Genomic DNA, 24,459 nt, shown 5'->3' on the forward strand with positions numbered 1-24,459 from the left:
TGGTAATTTTACATTAAGACGTTGCAGATTAAGGCATGAATCTTTAGATCCTGCATGCCTGTCATTTTTATTTATGCCATATCAGGTCTTCCAAGTTCAGCACAGTGGTTAAAAAAATTAAATATGATGCATAAATGCCTGATGAAGAATTAAAGGGAATAAATTAAACATTTAATTCCCACTAATATTCATAAATGTGCCTGATGATCATCTTTACACAAAATTCTACAAAATGTGGTTAATTTTATAAAAATTGATTTATTTCATTTTGAAATATTATGAAATTTGTGGTTTAGTATGTGGTGCTGCAGCACCTCATGTCACTTGGCATAAACAGGTCACTGCTTGCCTTTTTTGGCCTGGAATGGTAAATAGTCTGAGAAAATCCAAAGAGGGGGAGAAAATATATTTAAATACTTTTAAAATAATGAAAATCTACATCTAAACGCTTAATTTGATATGAAAGGAATGAATAAAACACATTGTTGAACATTACCATAATATTTCAAGTATGCTGGCTGTCTAAAGCAATTAAGGATTGTCAGAAAACAGCTATGAATGACCCAATCATCATGGCATTCCCTCTACTTTATCAAAATAACACCATTCACACTGAAATATGCATTAAATCCTCCTACTCAGCTTGTAGTATTTTGTGAAACTATAAACAATAGATGCTGCATTACTGTTAACTCTTATTTACTAAGTTACAAATACATAGAATGAACATAGAACAAGTGTTTCAGCACTGGGGGGGGGGGGGGGGGGGAACGACAGTACATCATGCTGCTCACAAAAAAACAGTTCAACCAATGCTATATAATATTCCAAATGAATAATTGAGAAATACAATCACATGAAATTAACAACAACAAAATGCTGGATCAGATTGGGTTTAAAATGAAAACCAGAATTTTTGGCACAGCAGGAAACAAGTCATTTTTTTTGGTGTTTTAGTGGAAATTTTTGGAGCAATTTTTAATTATCCTCTCAGTAATTTCTGTTTCTCTGAAAGCATCTTATTGCCACAGCATGTCACATTAAAACCTGAAAAACTTCCAGGATTGCACATTCTTAAAAATGCTGTTCCTAATGTACGTGACTGGTTAAATTGCTTGAAACTTCAATTCTCAAACTTGAAAGAAGAATTATATGATGCTTTGCTTAAGTTCCAATTGTTTGAGCTGAGTTCCTTCTCTTCATACCTATTTCTATTTTTCAGTGTCTATGAATGAGATTGGCAGGATGTTTAAGTCTAGATAGAAATTAGCATACCAGGTACACGAATGTGACTAATATTGGATGTAATTTACTGATTAAGTCCACTTAACCTTAGAGATCTTTTTCAGCTTGAATCTTGGCTATTTCAATACCATTGAATGGGCATGTGTGTCATCTTCTAATGCACACCACTTTACAAAAGAATTGTAACAAGAAAGTTACAGCTGCTATGTGTACTGCCTGTGATCCTATCGTAAGTGTAATGAGTAAAGACTCAGGGCACATGTAGTTCAGAACAGCTCATTGAAACAACTCAAAACATCTTTCATCATCATAGCTTGTACGAACTGGTTGCTGCCTGTCACTTACTTTCTTCTAATGATTGTAACATTCTAGTGGCTGATATAAAATATGGAATGATTCAAGAGATTGTTCCTATTGTTATTCATACTTCTTACACCCTCTGTAAACTGGAAATTTTCCAAAACTTTGCTGCTGGTTTCCTAAATCACTCTCAATTACCCTTGTGCTTGCTGACTTACATTGGCTCCAGGTTTGACAATGTCTCAATTTCAAAATTCTTATTTGTTTTCAAATCTGTCCATGGCCTTGCTCTTACCTATCTCTAAGCTCCTCCAGCCCTGAACTCTGCCAGATCTCTGAACTGCTCCACTTTTGGCCCCTTGCACATCCCTGATTTTAACCACTTCACCATTGGAGTCAATGCTTTCTGCTGCCTAGGCCCTAAATGCTGGATTCTCTCCCTAACCCTCTCAGCCTCTCCTTCCTCCTTTTATGGTGCCCCTCAAAACCTACCTTTGTCAACTGTCCATTATTTCATTCCGTGGCTTGGCGTCAAATTCTGTTTGATAACAGTCCTGTGAGGCACCTTGTGACAATTTATTATGTTAAAGGTGCTATATAAATGAAAGTGGTTGTTAAATCAGAATGGTTTTATTTTTCAACAATGCTCCATCTCTGCCACAGGTCTCCTTTTTGCAGTAGCTCTGGAAGGTCACATACCAACCTTTTTTAATTATTAAAAATCTCTAACTCTATAGTTGTCATGATGGTGTGATGCTGGATATTTTCAGAAAACATTGTATAAATGTAAAGGATAATAATTCAATTAAACAAAACTAAAATCTAGAAGTATATATAGCCCTTTACTGCATTGGGGTTCATGCACATCACATGCCAAGCCAAAATCAATTCAGTGTCATGCACTTATCCGCCCTGGCCATCAATAATTTTGTATACATTTACCAAATGTATCAATATGAAATTATCTCGCATCTTAGATGCTTTCTTTTTATATTGCTTCTGAACTCAGCTTTCAAAACATTCACATGTCAAACACACATTTGTTGCAATGTAATGAAAGGGTAGGGCAAAAGTTTAGTCGAAGGTTATTCAACTGAAACAATTTTTAGTTTAGTGTCGTGCACAGATTAGCAAAAACAGCGGCTGTATTGTATGTCCTTAAACTTCTTGTCTGAAACGTTATCTCAACTCCTGCAAAGAATTTATGCTGCCAGCTTTTGTTTCATGTAAAACGTAGTACAAACAGCGGGGTATCATCCCAGTTCATTACTGACAGAAAAGTGTTACCTCGATATTTGAAAGATATGTTTCTTTTTGAATTTTGATACAGTTGCACTGTTAATTTTATTATGTCCATTCTTTACACTTGTTAGGCATAGATTTTTTTTGTATCTTAACTTCCTGCATTTTCCCCGTGACTGCTTAGTCATTGTTATGGAAATAGCGAAAGGCTAAAAAATATTTTGCATTCAGTTAAAAGTGTATTACTAAGGAGGTTTGCACACTATAGTAACAGGAAAAAAATCCCTTCATAAATTACAATTTTCTTATTTTAGTTTGATTACTTTATGCAGTGAATCTCTTACAGTATTTTCTAGTTTTTAACTTGTTGTTAGCTGCTCCAGTATTTTAGATCGTCCACTTTGGTTGGCATGAGTTGGCCTTATGTGGGTTGGGTAGATATTTTTCATTGTTACTAAATTTCTGCTGCAAGTTCTCTTGAGAAACTGTTTACGTGTTGGATTTTTTTTTCCCGAAGTGCCACACCAACTCCAAGCACGATCTGACAAGGACTGCTGTTGGCAGTGACAGCTCCACCCTTAAGCAATTGTGTTAAACTTTAGTTCCTAGGTAGCAGTTTGTAGCCGGCGAGGCTGGCCACCAGTGACAAGAAAGCCGGCCAGTGGAAGGAAACGATAGCAGTTGGCACTTGAGTTACCACTTCTTGTATGTGACTGCAATCGGATCTGTGCTGAGGAGAGCGAACTACAGGTACTTTATTGCAGGCAAGTCTTACCTCTTTTCCTTGCAAATTAATCCACATTCGTCTGGAGAAAGACGCCCCGCCTCGCAAATTTAAGAGCCTATTGCGACATTTTAAAAAATGTGCCAGAACGTGATTGAAGTCATGATATTTTCAGAGAGCTTATTTCATAAATTAGAATGTATATAAACATTAAAATACGAAGTTTTGGCAAAACTGAAACAAAAGTGAAGGAAGATTACCCTTTCGTTTTCAGAAATTATTTTTTATCTTTGGGAACAATAATATTCACACTTATCGGTACATTTGCTGAGGTACAACAAGTGTAAAAAGGGTGCCTTTTTCACAGGCTCAAGTGTTCAGCCGTTGTCCATTTTCAAGCCCTAACCAGTCATTTGCTGTTGGATTGTGCTATAGACTATCCTCTTTCTGCAATAGCTGGACAAATTACTATTGATAGTGTAGATTTAAGTGATACGAAAACTACAGAATATTACACAGTTTAACATTGCTTTGTCTGTAACTGACCATTTTAAAACGGCTTTTATAACATTGAAACTTCATAGCTACCACGTGGTTGGGGTGACAACTAAGGCATGTGAGCTGAGTGCATACTTTTTAAGAATGAGAATGTATATTGTTGCAGCAGCATGGGTGCATACAAAACTACTCCCAACTGAAGGTGTAGCTACTTGTCCATAATGACCAGCAAAAGCTAAGGTTCTCCAGGGAGATGTCTACTGACTTCTGCCACCGACTGAAGGATAACTTACAGGCAAAGTCTTCAATCAGCACTATAGTATCCCCATGGTTGCCAGTATAACAGCATCTCTCAGTTTCTGTGTCAATTGTAGCTTCAAGGTCCAAGTAGAGTTCTAGTATAAAAGCAAATACTTTAGATTGTTTATATTGATGCCTGCTTCCCAAGATGGTCCCGTAATTCATACATTCTCCACAAATCCAACTTTACTGAGGTTTTAAAGGATGGAAGGAAGCCTTGATGATGAGGCGATAATCCTATGTCTTGCTCCAGTGGTTCATGGTGTCACTACATATTGACACCACAGGTAATAAATTACAATGGTGCCTATAGCCAGACCTGAGTGCTGGTTGAGTACTGAAGTTGTTCTTCAATTTCTGAACTATTTTGTCCCTCACCCCATCCACTTGTCTCAGTTTGAAACAGACTGCTTTAAGGCATCCTAAGCAATGCCAAGCTCAGGTTCTGCCATCAAATAGATTGCATTCCAACTTTGTAAACTTTGCCTCTGCCTCTACCTCAAAATCACAGAATCTTAACAGCGCAGAAGGAGGCCATCTGGCCCATTGTGTCTGAACCAGCTCTCCAAATGAGCATTATGACCTAGTGCCATTGGTCTGCCTTTTCCCTATAGCCCTGCAGCTTGTTTCTGTTTAAATAATCATCTAATGCCCTCTTTAATGCCTCAATTGAACTTGCCTCCACCACACTTCCAGGCAGTGCATTCCAGACCCGAACCACTCACTGTGTGAAAAAAGTTTTTCTGATGTCACATTTGCATCTTTTTTTCAAATCACTTTAACCCTGTGCCCTCTTGTTCTTGATCCTTTTATGAGCAGGAACAGCTTCTCCCAATATACTCTGTCCAACTCTCTCATGATTTTGAAAACTTCTATCAAGCCTCCTCTCAGCCTTCTCCTCTCCAAGGAAAACAGTCCCAACTTCACAGCCTCATCCATGTCTTTCTTAATTTATTCATGGAATGTGGGTGGCATTTATTGCCCATCTCTAATTGCCCTTGAGAAAATGTTGGTGAACTGCCTTCTTGAACTCTTGCAATCCATGTGCTGTAGGCATACCCACAGTGCTGTTAGGGAGGGCGTTCCAGGATTTTTACCCAGTGACAGTGAAGGAACGAGCAATTTATTTCCAAGTCATGATGGTGTCTGATTGGAGGGGAACATCCAGGTGTTGGTGTTCCCCTTTATCTGCTACCCTTGTCCTTCTAGATGGTAGTGGTCATGGGTTTGGAAGGTGCTGTTGAAGAGGCCTTTGGTGAGTTCCTGCAGTGCATCTTGTAGATGGTACACACTGCTACTACTGTGCATTGGTGGCTGAGGTAGTGAATGTTTGTTGATGGGGTGCCAGTCAAGTGGGCTTCTTTGTCCTGGATAGTGTCGAGCTTCTTGAGTGTTGTTAGAGCTGCACTCATCCAGGCAAGTGGAGAGTATTCCATCACACTCCTGACTTGTGCCTTGCAGGTGGTGGACAGGATTTGGGGATTCAGGAGGTGAGTTACTTGCTGCAGGATTCCTAGCTTCTGACCTGTTCTTGGAGCCAGGGTGTTTATGTGGCTTGCCCAGTTCGGTTTCTGGTCAATGGTAACCCCCAGGATGTTGATAGCGGGGGATTCAGCGATGGTAATGCCATTGAATGACAAGTGGAGATGGTTAGATTCTCTGTTGTTGGAAACCGTCATTGCCCGGAACTTGTGTGACGCGAATGTTACTTGCCACTTGTCAGTTGTCCAGGTCTTGCTGCATTTGGACATGGATTGCTTCAGTATTTGAAGAGTCATGAATGGTGCTGAACATTGTACAGTCATCAGCAAACATCCCACTTCTGACCTCATGATGGAAGGAAGGTCATTGATGCAACTGAAGATGGTTGGGACTAGGATACTATCCTGGGGAACTCCTGCAGTGACCGCCAACAGCCTCAACCATCTTCCTTTGTGTTAGGCATGAATCCAGCAGTGGAGAGTTCTTCCCCGATTCCCATTGACTGCAGTTTTGCTAGGGCTTTTAAATAAGTCGGGTGTCCTGGCCCCAATCATCCAAGCAACCTGTTTCAGTCATTTATAAAGCTCTATTTAAGAAAATAATTCTTGAATTTCTGTCCTAAATTTATCAATTACATTACATTTGAATTTCTTGCCTGACAACTCTAATGTATCTGAAAGCTCTTTTGCTTTATTTTTTTCTATCCTATTGAGAATGACATTTCTTTAATATCCCCTCAGAAATATTTCTTTGTGAGATTGAAAGATGTTAGCTAAGTAAATCACTTCTCAAAGCTCCTCTGTCCAATTCTGGGGATCAGCTTCATCTTTCTCTTCTTCACTGTCTAGGACTTGAACGGTCTGTTATCATGTCCAGAATAGTATGTAATACTTCAACTGCCATCCGTCCAGCACACTATATCATTCCAGCTTGACTTCTGGGAATTTAAGCTCAACTGACTTGGAATATAACACAGCATCCTACTTACTTTGCTACTGCTTCTCACATTGTTTTTAGCATGGTGAACGACAAGTCAACTAACATTCCTCAGTCTCTCTCAACACCCTCTTGACAATATCTATCCCTCTTATTTTTACTTCTAGTACATAGAATTATGCAGTTGCCCTGTACAGTGCCCATGGTACATTACTTTGTATTACTTTCTATTATAATGTGGCAATAGCCTTCGGTTGCCCAATTATCTGGAGGGCTACAAAGTGAGCAGGATAAGAAATATCCATCTATTGAGCATGCCGCCATTTGATCTTAATCCTTTTGTGCCTCACTGTGTTTCTCTGCCTAGTCTACTTTTGCTGTTTGGAGTCCATGTGCAGAATTATGATGCTGTGATAAGAGTACAATAACGTGCAAAGATTTTTATGATTAATTATGGAAATAGTTTCAAAAAGCACAGCGAGATGATTGCTATTGTGGATACTGCCATGACCCTCTGGCCTGAATGTTACTTCGATCCTAATTTACATCTAGTTGTTGTAATTCCTGGGCACTTACCTGGGATTGGTGGCTGCTTTGCAGATGGCTGGCTGGTGATGATCAGTTCCAGAAGGTTTTTGAGGTGTCATTGTGACATTCCAGGCCCAAGAAATGTTCCATTGACAGTTGTGCTGGGTGTGGTGTTGACACAGCACTGACATCAACATGAAAGCCAAACAGCAAAAGCCTGACCTCTATCTTGTCTCAGGTTGTTGGAGAATGTGGGCTTGTAAGGTGCCATCATCTGCTTCAGCACAAGTTGATGTAGCTGTCATTCCTCCTGCATGTCTAGCTCCGCTGCTGCATGATAAATTCACTTAGAAGAAGCACAATGTATAATTGTGCAAAATGGTAATGAGGAAAGGTTATTTTATATTTATGCGGAAATTATAGATAGTTATTTCAATTCACAGGACATGGGTCATTTGTGATCTGCTGTGCCAAATTAATGGTGCATTCCCATTCATTCTAAGGATGAGAATGACAGTAAATGCACATGCAGTGGACTTTTGTTCAGCTGCTCCCACACTTTTTTGAGATTTGAAGGTACTATGTGATTGTTTGTAATGACTGACAGGATTTACCCCATATGCTCTTTCAAAGGCCTTCTTTTGAGTATATTCGCACCATTTTGGCTGGTACTGTGATAACGTAACAAGCAGCTTCCACTATATGATCACAGCCCCTATCTCTGTTTTTATATGGTATTTAACTCTGAATGGCCTCCTTCTGTACTGCAAGATTCTGTATGATTCCATATCCAGGAGATTAGGGATGCCATTCACCTTCCCAACAACTTTTCAAGATGCTTAGTGCCACTTGGCCTTCATGGAAATGTGAAAAAATCAGTCCAGCTCTTCAAAATCCCATCAAATAACTCTGAAGGGGCCTGGGAATAAAACAAACTTTCATTCTGTAGCATCGTGCATAGGTTCCTGCTGAATTCCACCCTCCACAGCACTGTTCACCTCTGCAGCTGCTATACCAATAGTTAGATGGCTATTACGCCACTTCAGAATTGTGAAACACATGGGATCGTGGTGTCCTGGCCAATATCGATCAATCAATCAACACAGTAGAAGAGATTATTTTCATTCACCTCATTACTGTTGGTGGGACCATGCTAAGAGCAGGGTGAAATCCCGATTTCCGGGACTTTCCCAGTCACTACTGAACTGGCCTCTACTGGGCTGGGAAAGTTCTGCCTCCAAATCTTTCAAATGCTGCTTATAAATCTCTTGTGACAGATTGTCATAATTTGCTTTACAATGACAGCAGTATTATCCCATGTCACCATTGAGCACTAACAGTTTACAACTTACATTTAGTCGCTTCAAAAATATATTCACAGCAGAGTTGTGGAGCTTGTATCAAGTAAAGCTCTGCTTCCAAAGTAAAAAATAAAACTGGCACTCTTTAAAAGAGAAGGGAAGTTTGGAAGATTGTTTTAAAAAAAACCCTTTTTATATAGAGGAAGATAATGCCCTCAGTAAAATTTAAAATAAAAGGAACAATTATTCCCAGCTGGTAGAACATTAGAATGTTTGGGCTCTCTCATGGGCAGTGATCTGGAATTGCTCTATTACAAATAACAGGGACTGTGAATTCAAACCAGTTACCTACGGATCTGCGTGTCTGCAGGTAATTAGAAAAAAATATTTCTTTGTTTCAGAATAACATGTTTTTTTTCCTGAATATAGTGAGTGCGTTGAATAAAAAAAACTCCTAAAATTTTCTTCTTCAATCTGTTTGACAATGCTTACAATAGTATCTATTCTGCCAGTTAAAATATAGAAAACTTTTTTTTTCAAATGAAGCTCCAGTAATTCCACTATCTTGCCAGGATCCTTCTATTATTGTGAACATACTGAACAAATTGCAAATTTATTTTTGTCCCTTGTTTGTGATTCTGGTCCCATTTCTGGGACAGTCACTGTCGAGGCTAATCTGGAGCAAGCCTGGACCAGCTTGGTTCCAGCAGCTTTAAACAGATAAAGAAGTGGAGGAAACTGAGGATATTAAGTACACAGTATGCTGGTAGACAAAAATCCGAATAGAAATTGATCTGAAGGTTATGGAGATAAGAACAGGTGATTAATTATACCATGGAACACAGTGGTTCCTGTGATGACTGGGACCATAGAAAGCAATTAGCCTTGGCTGACTAACAATATAGGTTTCATTAGCAGATTTCTGGAGTTTTGCACCACAAAGAAATTCAGAACATAATTATTTATGTTATTTTCTTTTTAATTATTCACTTAGATCTTTGACTAAGGTAAAGTCCATAATAGTGCAGTTTGTACATGGTATGTGTAAGAAATCCATTTTAAGGACTACATAATTTAATATTGTGTCAAACTAATCCTACTTACTTATGTTCAGTAATATGAATTAGAAGAAGAAAGCAATACCTGTGGCAAACAAGGTAAAACAAAGGTACTTGGTTCAAAATGAAGTTGTGCCAACAAATATTATTTTCAGAAAGATTTGAACCATCAATGAATACAACAAGTATGCAAACAAGATGTGAATCTTTTCATGATTCATCGAGCAATAATGGCTTGTTGATAATGCAAATCCTATGCCTCTGTGTACATTAATTTTGTAAATTTGACTAAAGATTATGTTTTAAGAAGGACATATTGCAAGCCATTTACCAAAAGCCAAAACAAATTCTATCTTAATGGTATCACTGTGTTTAGTTTTATTTAATAGTGTTCACTTAGAGATTGTGATTGTCAAAGAGATGTGAGAGACTAATTGCAGATTGGGTGATTGTTTTACTGATCACCTCCTTTTGGTCTGCAAGCAAGACCCTGATTCTCTGGCTGCTTGCTAATTCAATTCTTCAGCTCACTCCCACTTGACCGTTCTGTTTTTGGTTTCCTAAGCTGTTCAAATCAAACTTTAGGAACACCAGGGGCAGGATATTGAGGTCGGTGAGTGGGGGGGGGGGGGGTGGGGCCCGCTCGTCAATGCGTAAAATGATGCGAGATGACGTTGGGCGGACCTCCCGATGTCACTCCATCTCATTTCAATTTTCAGGTCGGCAGGGGCTCAGCTGAATCAGCTGTGCACCTGCCGATCTGTCAATGGCCAATTGAGGCCATTTATAAAGTAATTAGACTAGTTAATGGACCTGCTCATCCAACCTTAAGGTCGGCGGGCAGGCCGGGAGCCCTGGCAGGCTTCAGAAGAAGCATGATACCTCATCCACAGGCGGGATGAGGTTTCCTGTAAGTTTTTAAAAATTTAATAAAAGTTTACTTAAAAGTGATGGACATGTCCCAACTCATGTGACATGAGGGGACATGTCAGGGAAATTTCATTTCTGTACATGTACCATGTTTAAATTTGGCGCTTAGCCTCAGGGAGATGAGTGTGCTCTTTCGTGCGCTTGCGAGCACACTCCCAGCTTAGAGAATTTGTCATCTACCCCCCACCTGCACAGGGAGTGTATAGTGCTTCCTGGCAGACGTCATGCTGGGCAGGTCTTAAGTGGCCTGTCCACATAAAATGGCAGCACGCCTCCGATTGAGGGCGCCGATTGGAGGCATGCCTGCACGCGCCCATTCCTGAACTTGGCCCACCAATGGGGGGAAAATTCTTCCCCTGATCTTTTGATCAGGTATTTACAGCCTTTGCAGCCTCAACATTGAGTATAAATCATATCCATTGCTCACATTTTCTCATGCAGCAGGTGCTGGTAATAGTTCTGCTGTAACAATTTACACCTCCTTTGGACCCTTTTATTTCTTTATTCATTCCATTCCCACTCACTTTTACTTTGTACCATTAACCCTCTAGCCATTTAATTGCAGGGAACTCTAGCCATTTAACCACAGGTTCACAATGGAGAGATGGCAGAGCTATGAAAGAATTATTTTGCTTAAGTATTTACCAGGGAGTTAAAAACAATAGGCATGACATTGAATGATGAAATGAGTATTGAGAAGTGTGTTTAAAGTAAAAAAGGTGTATTGAATAAACTAAATAAACTCAAAGGCCATAAAATCCCTGCTTGAAGTGGAATGCATCCACATATTTTAAAAGAATCCAGGGAAGGGATAGCAGAGGCATTAGTACATATATTTAACAATTTGTTAGAAAATGATGTAGTGACAGAGAACTAGCAAATAGCTGAGGTAACTCCTATGATTAAAATGGGGAGCAGAATATGCCCAGGGAATTATAGACCAGCCAGCTTAACATCCGTGATAGTAAAAATACTGGAATTCACACTTTAGGAAAGAAAAGAAGAACATCTAGAAACAAAAAATATAAGTATGAATAGTCAGCATGGATTTCAAAAGGGAAAATCTTGCCTGGCCAACCTTGTTGAATTCTTTGAGGAGGTAACAGAGAGAGTTGACAATGGTCATACAGTACAAATAATTTAACTGGATTTTCAAAAGGTCTTCAATATGGTGCCCCATGATAGATGAATGGAGTCAGAGAATGTGGAGTCAGAGGATATGTGGCAGAATGGATTGCTAGCTGGCTTCAAGATAGAAAGCATACAGTGAGAATAAAGAATAGTTATTCATAGTGGCAGAAGGTGGGAAGTATGTTCCACAGGGATCAATGCTGGGGCCACTGCTGTTCACAGTTTACATTAATGATTTGGACTTTGGAATCAAGGCAGAATTTCTAAATATGCAGACAACACCAAATTGGGGAAGGTTGTCAATACTGAGGAGGACTGCAACAAATTGCAGGAGGACATGAATAAATTTGCAAATTGGAGCAAGTATTGGCAAATGAAGTTCAACACAGATAAATGTGAGGCATATTTTGGTAGGAAAAATCGGAAGGTCACTTATTACTTGAAAGGTGCAAGTCTAGGCGGGGTAGAGGAACAAAAGGATCTTGGAGTACAAACATATCAATCACCAAAAGTTGCGCCACAGATTAGTGTCATTTAAAAAAAAAGTGCTAGGCTTTATTTCCAGAGGAATGGATTTGAAAAGTATTGAAGATATTCTAAACCTGTGTTGGATCTTGGTTAACACTAGATTACCACATGCAGTTCTGGTTGCCATATTATGAAAATGATACAGAAGTACTGGAGATGATGCAGAGAAGATTTATAAAAATCCTGTGAGAAATGTGTGGGTATACATATCAGGAAAGGATTGACAGGCTGGACCTCTTTGCTCTTGAAAGGAGAAGGCCATAGGGTGACCTAATAAATTTATGAAAGGTTTTGTTGGAGTGATTAGAGAAAGCTCAAGTGGAGCAGAAACACCTGTATGGTTGGGCTGAGTGGCCTGTTTCAAAGCCATATATCCTAAGTAATCACTCCTGCCTTCCACACTATCACAGATATCAGCCTTGCTCTTTCCTTTGCTCCATCACACCCCACCCCTTTTCCCTTGGCTCTGAACTTGCTTAAAAAAATCTGTTACATCTCTAACCTTTTCCAGTTGTGATGAACACTTATTGACCTGAAACATTTGCCAGAATTTTACACTCCCCCAGGGATGGGTTGGTAGGAGAGTGGAGCCCTCAAATTGGGTATCATGGCAGTGGCACTGTTCCCACCATCTACCCAGCTGCTCCTGTGTGTATTTTACCTGTGGCAGGGGAAGCTGTTATGATCAGGTGAGGAAGGGTTGAATGACTCCTCTCTTTTTTCCCTCTCCTTGTTTGCATGTAACAGGTTTCTTTTTAAAAAATGAATATACTTGCTAATTCAGTGAGTGTTTAAGTGCTGTGACCATAAAATACATGATCAGACAGGTTTTCTTGAGCTTTAAAAAGAAAAGAGGATAGTTTTTATTGTACTTAATCCAGTCTTAGTAAAATAATAAAAGTGCTCTGACTTTCACACACACACACACAAGTTTGAAGTTCACACAGACACAAATAGATTACAGAGCGAGGAGGTTAGATTAGATAATTTAGAGTCCAGTAAATTAAAGGGCTATACTTGAAGATTCGTGACCTGGTTGCCTTCAGGCTGAACTTGGCAGTCCTGATGCTATCACTAGGTGGCCCTGCTGCTTTCAGCATTGGGGCAGTTTAAAGTTGTAGACAGACTATTTAGCTGTTCTTCTGAAGACAGCAGCACTGGGTTAAGTTCTTTTTAACATCTTGGTCTCTGGTACCTGTATAGTCAAAATCAGCAGACAGGGCTCAGAAACTTGCAAATTGGATGGAGAGAGGGGCAAGAAACCCACTCAGGGTCTTGTTCCTTCAGCATCTCAATTGATTGTCTAGTTCTACAGAGAAAACAGGTGCTTAAACACACAGAATTGGCTTGTTACATGACCTTATCTCTCCAACTGCCCAGTGACCTAAATATGGTTGTGGCCAGTGTATTCCAGTGACCTTGATTAGATCGTGGCTGGGAATTCCTCTCTCAGCCAGGGTCCCATTGTCCAAGAGATTAAATTTAATGATTTAACTCCACCCAGGTCATTGTCTGGCCACTTTGCTAATAGGATAAGAGATGGCCCCCAGTCATTTCTTTCAAGACCATTATTCGTGGTGCGGCTTTGCAGACAGGTTGTCTCCATTTCAATAGTTTTGGAATGCAGCCAATACAATGATGTAAATGTGCAGCTATCTTTGACTATTATCCTAAGGCACCAGAATGTGGCTTTGGACTTTATAAAAATATATAATCAGAGTTTTCAGTAAATTTAAATATCATTTTTTCATATAAAGCATAGTTTCACAACAAGTTATTGGGCGGCCCACTCACCCATAAGCTTGTAAGTGGCCAATTAATGGCCACTTTAGAGCCTCCTCCCACCACCACTCAGATTTTTACCCACAGCGGGGGAAGCTGCCTCCCAGTATCCAGTCTGCCCAGTACAACCTTACAAGAATTGTAGCCAGGCTGGTTGGGTGGGTGGGGGTGGGGGGAGGGGGAGATTGTGTTTGCCTTCTGGTCAGGCACCCTGTGCCCATCAGACATCCCTTCTAAAAAAATTCTACTCTCATTGTTTCCCTCCAGCCTGCCTGGTCTATCATGGTCCCACCTGCCTCCTCACTGGGGCTTCCAAACTAGCCCTGGCAAGTCTTTGGACTTACCTGTATGTCCGGGCTTTACGCTGTTTGACTTTGGGGACTGCCTGCACTCCCAGCAATGGCCACCACTCCTGGTAATGCTACTGGGACATTTGATTGGCTGGCAGTTTTCAGAGGCAGGATTTCCTCTTTGATGCAGTGGAATATCGCGTCAAGCTAATTAAAGACCTGATGGCCGTAAATCGGTTGCAAGATGAATTGGCCAAGTCCATGTGGGCTCACCACCAAGTTTGTGCCAGCAGATGTGGTCCCAATGTAACATTCAGCCCATTAACTCTATTTCGTTTGCCACAGATGCTGCCTGACCTGCTAAGTCTTAACAGCACTTTGTTTTTATTTGGTGTTTGTAGGAACAGGATTCCTTAATTGATTCCTGCAGTAGTATTACTAATATACCAATTAAAATCTATTTGGAAAGTTTTTCTCTGCACTGTCTCACTACAGCCTTCCCAGGAGATCTGTTGGTAAATACTATGGCCTGAAACTTCTGGTGGAGTGGCAATTGAGTCAGATTGCCACTCTGCTCGCAGTTACTTACCTTGAAATTCAACAGCTTCTATCTTGCCTGACCTTCCAATTCAGGCCAGGCAAGATCTGTGTAATGCAATTGGCTCCCTAGGCTTACAGTCGAGGGCAGCTCAATCGCAGTTAAGTAATCCTCGCCCCTTTTTTTAACTGCACTCACTGTTGTAAACCAGATATGTTTAAAGGTCCAGCCAAGTTTAAAGTTCTTTCACAAGTCAGGGAGAAGGGAAGTATATAAGGTAAGTGTTAGTATTTGGTAGGGGTTGGGGGATTGGGTTGGGGGGTCGGCCCTGGAGGTAGTTGGGTTGGGTCTGGTCTGATTTAGGAGTTGGGGAGTGGAGTCGGGTTGGGTCGGGGGAGTCAGGGGCCGGGGTGGGCATGAGGAGTTGGGAGGGGATTTGGGAGACGTGGGGGTGGTCGGGAGTTGGGGGAGTGTCTGGAGTAGGGGGGAGTTAGGAGATGGAGGGGGAGTTGGGACACAGAGGTGGGGGTAGTTGGGAGTTGGGGGGAGTCAGGGGTGGGGGGGAGCTGGGAGTCGAGAGAAGCTAGAAGTGGTGATAATTCTTCTAACTTTTTCCTGGGTAACAGTCAGAACCATTCGAAGTTTGCGATTTTAACTGTGTTTTTGGGTGGTTCCCAAAGCAGGACAATTGCCCAAAGGAAGTTTGAACTCACCAGGCAGTTGCCATGCTGTCCTTACCTGGGAACTTCCAGGAGTGGGTGTTTCCTAGCCCATCTTTGGGCTATCCACCAGATACACCACCCTGGAGCTCAAAAGTTACGGCCCGGTACTTATTCTTCTAATCTGAGAAGTTCCAAGATTTGATGCCTAGAAAAAGTAAACAGATTAGAAACATGCCAACGTAATAAAAATAAAAGGAGTATTTTCTGGAAGCACAGCAATTTCATTTTGGTTATGAACTGAATCAGGCAATTTCAATTTGTACTGCAGTCTAAGTTCTGCAATCCTCATTCTGTGAAATTGGCCTGAATTTTCCAGGCCCATGGCGGAGCAGGAGTGAAGGCAGTAGGTGCTGAGTGGGGAGGCTGTTTCAGGGTGGCTCTGTCACCCATTCCTGCTGCCAGGAATGTTTCCCAGGAACAGCTGGGGAAGCAGAACACAGGCTAGCAAATTCAAATAGTTAAGGACTCAATTAGGGGCGACTTTGTGGGCTCTGCTCTGATTTGAGGAGTCTGCCATCTTCCCCCTCTAAAACATTGAATTATTTTTATACCTCCATTTTGAAGCATCCTTGTATTCTCTGACCTGCCACAGCAGCGCCCACCTCTCCTGGTGGAGCTGCCAAGGCTCTGGAGCAACCATCCTCTGATTGGACTGGCAGCATTGGGTGCCTGCCCTGAAGAAGGATCATACGGACTCGTAACGTTAACTCTGTTTTGCCAGACCTGTTGAGTTTTTCCAGCATTTTCTGTTTTTATTTCAGATTTCCAGCATCTGCAGTATTTTGCTTTTAGCGTGGGTGCCTGCCTGCTGCCCTTAATAGGACAGCAAGCGTGAATGTGGCCAATTAGAAGCTGCCTCCTGGAAAATAGCTCCCACTGATATGGCACCCAGAGAGTGCAAGTTTGGGATCCTTATTTGCTTTTAATTTTGGGATCCCTCAGCCCATGAGAAAATCCTGCCCATCTTCTCAGTGGGGGATGGTCTGGTATAAAGATGGAAGACACATTCACGACACAGCCTGTCAGAATGTAATTGGCCTGTGGATCCTTCCACTGCTTCAGACTTTTCTCTAAGGAATGAATGTGAAGAAATAAAAATGACATCCTCTTATTGTAACAGGATCACTTCGTAGAGTAAGATCGATGTTTGGGACAATGTAGAAATGAAGAGGACATACTGCAGTTTATTGATCTGTGTCTCACATGGGAATACTTAGAGCTGTTACTAGGTTTGCCTCATTTGAAACAGCCAATATTATGTCGATACAAAGATGAGTTTTATTTTGAAGTTGCTATTTTACAGGAGTGGCTTTCTAAGCCAGCTGACTAAGCTCAATATCCAGAAACATAAATCATGTACTAGCTAAGACCTGCAAGCGTGAACACCATGTACTCGTATGCCCACAGATAATCTCACAGTAAATACTGGTATATTATTGTGTAAATTCTGAAACATTGCCTGTTAGGATGACTGTTTCTAACTATTTACTAATAATCTGGATTTTATTTTCTCATTTAAACTCCCTCTGATTCCTCCTGTTGCCCTGCTTCATTTCTTTTTCACCCGCTTTTCTTTTCTCTTGGTCCCTCTTGGCCACTTTCATTTCCTTTTACTCTCTCATTCTTCCTTTCTGAATTGCATATATTCATTATATTTCACATTCCCAATTCTCCTTTCTCATTCATTGGCTTGCTCATTCCTTCCTTCATTCTCTCATTCCCACCATCTTTAATTTCCTCTCCCTTTTAATCCCCCTCTCCTTCCTTCTTTCTGAGTAATGCTCAGTTTTAAAGAGAACTTTTATCAGTTATCATCAAAACACAAGCACTGTAAGATACTCCAGTCACCATGGACACAACAGTCTGAATTTTCGCTTTGAGGGCCGGAAACAGGAGCCTTTTCCAGGTCCTGAACCCATTCCTTGGTGGTGGGGCGCAACACTCACTCTTTGGGGTTTTAACCAGGGAACCCCTGAGGCTGGAATTTTGGCAACGCTGCAGGACCCCTGATGATGCGCCTGAAAGCCAGGGCCAACCCCGCCTTGGCTGTTTGTGGGACCCCTGCTTGTAATTTTCAGCAGTCCGGCAACTAATTGATTGCCGTCGAGACTCCTGTCCCTTTAAAGAAAGGGTGCCCTTGTCCAAAACCTGCTGACCAACCTGAGGGCTGGCAGCTCAGCGGTTTCAGAAGCAGCATCGGGAGGGACTGTACCCAACAGAGGATGCCATGGAAGCAGGCTACCCTTGTGCTCGGTAAATGGGGCCTGAGAGGTCGCCAAGGCCAGTTGTGAAGGCCCTGGTGAATTTGGGGAATGGTGAAGGCAGGGGGAGTTGCCGTGGGAGTGGCTATTGATGTTGGGAGCCCTTCTGTTTATCATAGTGTGACCAATGAGGAAGGCTATCACCTGAGCACGCAGGGAGACTGCCAGGATTTACCAGGCAATCTCTGGACTCAGGAAAAGGCCCACTCGCCATTGGTAAAACGTCAGCAGCAGTTGGAAGAGGCCCTAAATTGGCTACTTAAGTAAATCAATTGGCCTTTGGGCAGCAGGGCCATCCTCCACCATTCCTGGCACTGGTAAAATTCCATAGTGGCAGGAAGGCACTGGTCACTCTGCACCCCACCCCCCACCTTTTCACATCATGGGCAGAATTTTCTGCCTTCTGGGTGGGCAGGCCTGACCTGATCTCCAGCGGGTGGGGAGCTGATCCCCTCCGAGAATTGGGACCCGCCGCCATTTTATGTGGGTGGGCCAATTAAGGCCGCCCAACGTGATGCCCTGCAAGAAGCGCTATGTGCTTCCTGTGTGGGTGGTGGGGGATTCCCCAAAAGCGAGAGTGCACTGTTTTGCACATGCGCACGAAAGAGTGCACATCTCCCTGAGGCTAAGTGCTGCCTCAGGGAGATCGCTGACAGTTCTAAAAACATTAAAAATAGAGAAAAATAAACCTTAACATGCTCCCTTCATGTGACAATGTCACATGAGATGGGACATGTTTATAATTTACGTTAAACTTTATTAAACTTTTTAAAACCCTACATGAAACCTCATCCTGCCGGTGGATGAGGTTTCATGTTTTTCCTATTCCCCACCAGGGCTCCTGGCCTGACCGCCAACCTTAAGGTTGGACGGGCAGGTCCTTTAATTGTTTTAATGATCCTGTCAGTGGCCTCAATTGGCCTTTGACAGGTTGGCGGGCCTGCAGCTGATTTTGCTGTGGGCCCGCCTTCCTGAAGATTTAAATGGGGCGGGTTGACATTGGGGCCTTCCCCCCTCATGTCATCCCGCGCCATTTTACGCATCAGCGAGCAGGCCCAGGCCCCTGCTCGCCGACATCAAAATTCAGCCCCATGTTACACCGATCCCGTCCCACCCCCACCCCACTCAAATTCCAGTCCATCGTTCATCCATAGAGGGCTGGTAAAATCCAGCCCATAAATGGCATGGAGATTATTGTAGAATTACACCCATAACCCTCTTAAAATGCTCAATTATAAATCAGTGAATAACATATTTAATTTTGATGTGAGGGGATTGCAGTGGATCAGCCCTGATACTAAAACATTGGTTTTGGGCTAGGTTGAAGCCGGCTAAGAAGGCTAAATGGGAGGCTGGTCAGCCTAAGTTTACATAATAAACTTGAGCCCAAATTAGTATCAATAGATATTTTGTGCTGCTGTTCATAACATTGCTGTAGCAGAGAAGATTGTTCAGTGTAAAAGTTGTAATTCTCATACCTGCTGGTCACCTGTAGGCTTGAAGGACCTGAATTGACAGAGAAAATACCTCTACACTGCTGTTGCCCTGCATTCTGTATATTAGAGACAGACCCAGAGCTGTCTCCCATCCACCACCACCCTCCTTCATCTGGCTGAAATTGTTCTCACATTGAGAAATTTCTCTTCAAACTTGCCTCACTTCCTCCAAATATAAGGTGTTGTTATGGTACCCACAGGAGCACAGGAGTCTTAGTTTTGCCTGTCTTTTTGTGGGGTATATGGAACATTCTTTGTTCCAGGCCCGCTTGGGTCTCCCCTTCAAATCTTGTTCCAGTAAATTGATAACTGTATCACTGCCACTTCCAGCTCTCACCCACAACTAGATAATTTCATCAATTTTCCTTCCAATTTTCAACCTTCTCTCACCTTCACATGGTCCACCTTCAATGTAACCCATTTCCGCTACCTCCAGTGTGATACCACCATCGTACAAACATATGAACATATGAATTAGGACCGGGAGTAGGCCACTCGGCCCCTCAAGCCTGCTCCACCATTCAATAAGATCATGGCTGATCTGATTGTAATCTCAACTCCACATTCCCGCCTACTCCTGATAACCTGATAACCTTTCACCTCCTTGCTTATCAAGAATCTATCTACTTCTGCCTTAAAAAGATGAAAAGACTCTGTTTCTGCTACTTTTTGAGGAAAAGAGTTCCAAAGGCTCAAAAATTTCACCTCATCTCTGCTTTAAATGGGTGACCCCTTATTTTTAAACAGTGACCCTAGTTCTAGATTCTCCCAGAAGAGGAAACATCCTCTCCACATCCACCCTGTCAAGACCCCTCAGGATCTTCTATGTTTCAATCAAGTCACCTCTTACTGTTCTAAACTCCAGCAGATACAAGCCCAGCCTGTCCAACCTTTCCTTATAAGACAACCCGCCCATTACAGGAATTTGTCTAGTAAACCTTCTCTGAGCTGCTTCCAATGTGTTTACATCCTTAAATAAGGAGACCAATACTGTACACAGTACTCCAGATGTGGTCTCACCAATATCCTGCATAACTGAAGCATAACCTCCCTTCTTTGGTATTCAATTCCGCTTGTAATAAACAATAACATTCTATTTGCTTTCCTAATCACTTGCCATACCTGTATGGTAACCTTCTGCGATTCATGCAGATCCCCCTGCAAATCAGAGCTCTGCAGTCTCTAACTATTCAGATGATATGCTGCTTTTTTATTCTTCCTGCTAAAATGGATGATTTTACATCTTCAAAAAATGTGAAAATAGGTTGTGGAACATCTGCACTCAGCCCGCAAGCATTGCCCTGAGCTTCCGGTTGCTTGCTATTTTAATTCACCACCTTGCTCTCACACTCACATTTCTGTCCTCAGCCTGCTTCATTGTTCCAGTGTAGCTCAACCCAAATTGGGGGAACAGCACCTCAGTTTCCGATCAGGCACTTTACAGCCATATGGACTCAATGTTGAGTTCAACAATTTCAAACCATGAACTCTGTCCCCTATTTTGTTTTCTTTTTTTTGCCATGTGCCAGTTTGAATCTTGTTCTTCATGTTTTTGCTTTTGGACAGAGCTGCTCATTATTCTGGCATGTACTCTCACTCTGGACAAATGCTTTGTCTGCCTAATGCAATTGTTACCACTCCCTTAGCCTTTTGTTCCAGGACATCTTTGTCATTTCATCTCTCCTGCCCTCTACCCTATCTCAGGCCTTCCCTTTTGTTCTTTGGCATCCTCCCTCATCTCATTTCTACCCTCCTTCAGTTCTGAAGAAGAGATATATTCAACTTAAAACATTAACTCTGTTTCTCTCTCCACAGATGTTGCCAGACTTGCTGAGTATTTCTAAAACATTTTGTTTTTATTACATAGCTGTACACTGCACTCTACATTAGAAACAGACGCACACCTGTACAATGTTGTGGCACTCCATTCTGTGCTGTATAGTGTCAGACACACAACTCCACATTATTTTAAACTGTATTCTGTGCCATTCTTGAAACATACACATTTTGCAATATTTGAAACACATTAGATTTGCAAGCACATGACTCTTGAACAATTTTAAAATGCCAGGAGCCTGAAGCAGAGAAAGCCAGCTGGAAGAATCAGCTCTAAACTTGAGGAGTTAGGACATTCCCAACCATCCTGTGCAATGGTTCTTTCACTGAAAAGAATAAATGGTTAAAGTTTTAGGTGGACTACACACTTGACTGTGGAATGTAGGTGGTTAGGGATGAATACATTGGTATGAATATTTAGCTTGGTATCTAAAGTTTTGCTGGATTGCGTTGGGTTGAAAGAAGTTTCAAAGTTTTTATCTCCTGAAGGTTCACCTGCAATATTTGCTTTTCTCGTTTGTTGAGAAGAACTCATAACATGTACGTAATTTATTCCGAGGAACAAATCCAAACAATCTTTCTTACTCTTAATACTATTTTCTATCATTCTTTGTATTGTGCGGATTCGTGCTTTTTACATTTTATAGCTACTGTTTGAGGATTGAGAAAATCTTGGGCTTTTCAATGTTGAAATAACCTATTGGGCTTGTCTGATAAGGGTGAATAATGCAAACTAGGGAATTTCAAATTTAGGACTGACATCAGGATATTCTTCATGCAAACGTTGTTCATTGCTGTTATTTACATTACAAAATTTAAATTGTGTCTGATTTGAAATTAATGGATCTTCATTCTTGATTCTTCATTTAAACAGTTTATTCATCATGGGCAGTTTAATATCACAAGAATCTCAAGATGAATCTGTGACGGAATCCTCAGCATTGAAACAAGCCACGGTAATCCTAGTATCTTTCTTCAATACACATTTATTTTATTTTAATTTTGCAGTGTTGCTTTCCAAGTTTGACATTTAATGCATTTCTATAGTAATTGTTTTAAATGATTAATTTGACCTTCAAATAACATGATAAAGAATGAAAACTGGATGGTGTGTGTTCTGGGAATGCAGGTGAAGTAATATAAGGTGAAATTGAAAGAGATCTGGGGCTAATGGTAGGCTCACGACTTAACATGTCCAGTCATTGCAGAAAGGAACAATAAAACTAATGTGATGCTGAATTATATGGTTAAAAAAAGTGAAGTTGGGAAAGTCATGTAACAATTGTACAGTGTTTTGGTTACACAACACCTTAAATTTATTATTGGATGGAACTTACAGCGAGAGCATAAAATGGAGGACAATGGATATGCTCTTTGTTTTACACACTACCCTGATTTCCCTTCCATGGGGTGTATAACGGGGATGGCCACCCTTCTACCACCTGTTTTACAACTCCTGCCAAAATCAGCAAGACACAAGGACTTCTTTGCATGATGCAGCCCAGAGAAGAATCATGAGATTTATCCTGAATATCAGAGGATTGAGGAACCGCTAGAAAATCTTGGGCTTTTCAATGTTGAAATGAGCTATTGGGAGTGTCTGATAATGGTAAATAATACAATAATGACATGCAAGATATTTGAAGCATGACTTTGAGTTCTCTATAGCAGTGAGACGAGGACAAACCAGTGAATTTCAAATTTAGGACTGACGTCAGGATGTTCTTCTTCAGGCAAAGGTACATCTTACATGGAATGGACTTCTAGGTAGGAGGTAAATCATTTAAGAGTTGAATTATGAATCTTGTGAAGGGATACAGGACGTTGTTGCCTGATGGATTAGCTAAGTGGATTTTAGTCGGACTGCAGTGGATCATGCCCACAATTTCATGTTTGTAATGTATGCGTCTGAGTAACCTGCCAAACAGACATCCAGATAGATAGATAGATTCAATACATCAGCAAATTGAACATGTCCTATTTTTATGATTGTGAATTGTTTGGTGGGGGAAGTAAAATAGGAAGCATAGAAGGCAAACAAAGTATGGAAAAGATGTGAGAGCAAATAGAATCTTCCTCCATTTTACGTAGTATGTGAATATTTCTTATATAGTTTGGAATAACATCCGTTAATCGCCGCATTTATAGAAATTCACTGTGTAAGTATTGCACAGTGACAACACTGTAATCTGCTACCAAAGGTAATCTTGTATTACTCTCCTGTCAGTTATTGAATGCTGTAATTCTTTAGTGATGCTATCACAAAGTTTGTGTTATACTCATGAGTCATATGAACTGGGGCAGACTTTAATGGGTGGGGTGTTTGATCAGATGGGAGAGTGCAGGGTAGAGACCATGCTGCATTCCCACCTCCAGCCGATTAAGCAGAGTGGAAAGGCTTGTGTCTGACCATATTGCCTGTATGCCAAGTGAGGGCATAAGTGTGCAATTAATGCCTACTTGAGGGCTTCATCCTGCCACTACAGGTATTCAGCCAGTAGCATGGGGAGGGGGGGGGGAAGGGTTGGGGTGGTGTTGGGTCACTCATGCAAGGTCATTCAGTGCCTGACCGAGGGACCTGGCATCGGGAAGGGAAAATAGGGTGGGTGCTCAACCCACCACCTTCCCACATGCCCCTAAGCTCACCCTTATAACATGATCTGCAGAGAGTCAACCCCTTGCCCTTTCCTCTGACACCCACCTCACCGCCCACCCCGTTCCCCGCAATCCCAAACTCGCCCTCAATTACCTTTCACCAGTGATCTAACAATGATCTCTGGTATGGGCCCCAAATGTTTCACCAGCAGCAGCCAGCACTCCAGGATACAGTATAATGAGAACTGCCAGCCTATAATTGGCAGCAGGTCTTGGGGATGCAGGATTTCTGTCCTACATTTTTTCAATCTTTTCAAAGGATATGGGTGCCACTGGCTAGACCAGCAATTTTATTGCCCATCCCTAATTGCGGTGGTGGTGAGCTGCCTTCTTGAACTGCTGTAGTTCCATGTGATGTAGGTACAGCGCTGTGGGTATACCTACACCATGTGGACTGTAACAGTTCAAGAAAACGGCTCACCTGCATCTTCTCAAGAGCAATTATGGATGGGCAATATATGCTGGCCTAGCCAGCGATGTCCACGTCCTGTGAACGAATAGATAAAAAATACAGTGGGGAAATAAAATGTGGGGTGTGTGTACAATAGAAGGCCTGCCTTTGAGATTCAAGGTGATTTTAAGTGGTCTGGGAGGTCATTCAGTTTCAACACACAGTAGAAAAGCTTTACTAATAAGTAGCAAGGAATTGCCACTGGCTCATGTGCCTGTTCAGGAT

General features: G+C 41.6%; 1 protein-coding gene across 5 annotated transcripts in view; it reads left to right on the plus strand.

Moving 5' to 3' along the window:
* The first annotated feature begins 3,302 nt into the window (after positions 1 to 3,302).
* bcas1 (brain enriched myelin associated protein 1) overlaps positions 3,303 to 24,459 on the plus strand; it is a 160,412-nt gene continuing 139,255 nt past the window's right edge. For 3 of the 5 annotated variants that reach the window (XM_041205118.1, XM_041205116.1, XM_041205115.1), the window contains exons 1-2: positions 3,303 to 3,551; positions 22,003 to 22,084. In XM_041205118.1, coding sequence (XP_041061052.1) covers positions 22,013 to 22,084 — 72 coding nt within the window. In that variant the 5' untranslated portion in view covers positions 3,303 to 3,551; positions 22,003 to 22,012. The remainder of the gene's footprint in view (positions 3,552 to 22,002; positions 22,085 to 24,459) is intronic. The other 2 variants (XM_041205113.1, XM_041205114.1) reach the window with 2 other exon arrangements.

This window comes from Carcharodon carcharias, chromosome 14, assembly GCF_017639515.1.
Source record: "Carcharodon carcharias isolate sCarCar2 chromosome 14, sCarCar2.pri, whole genome shotgun sequence".
NCBI lineage: Eukaryota > Metazoa > Chordata > Chondrichthyes > Lamniformes > Lamnidae > Carcharodon > Carcharodon carcharias.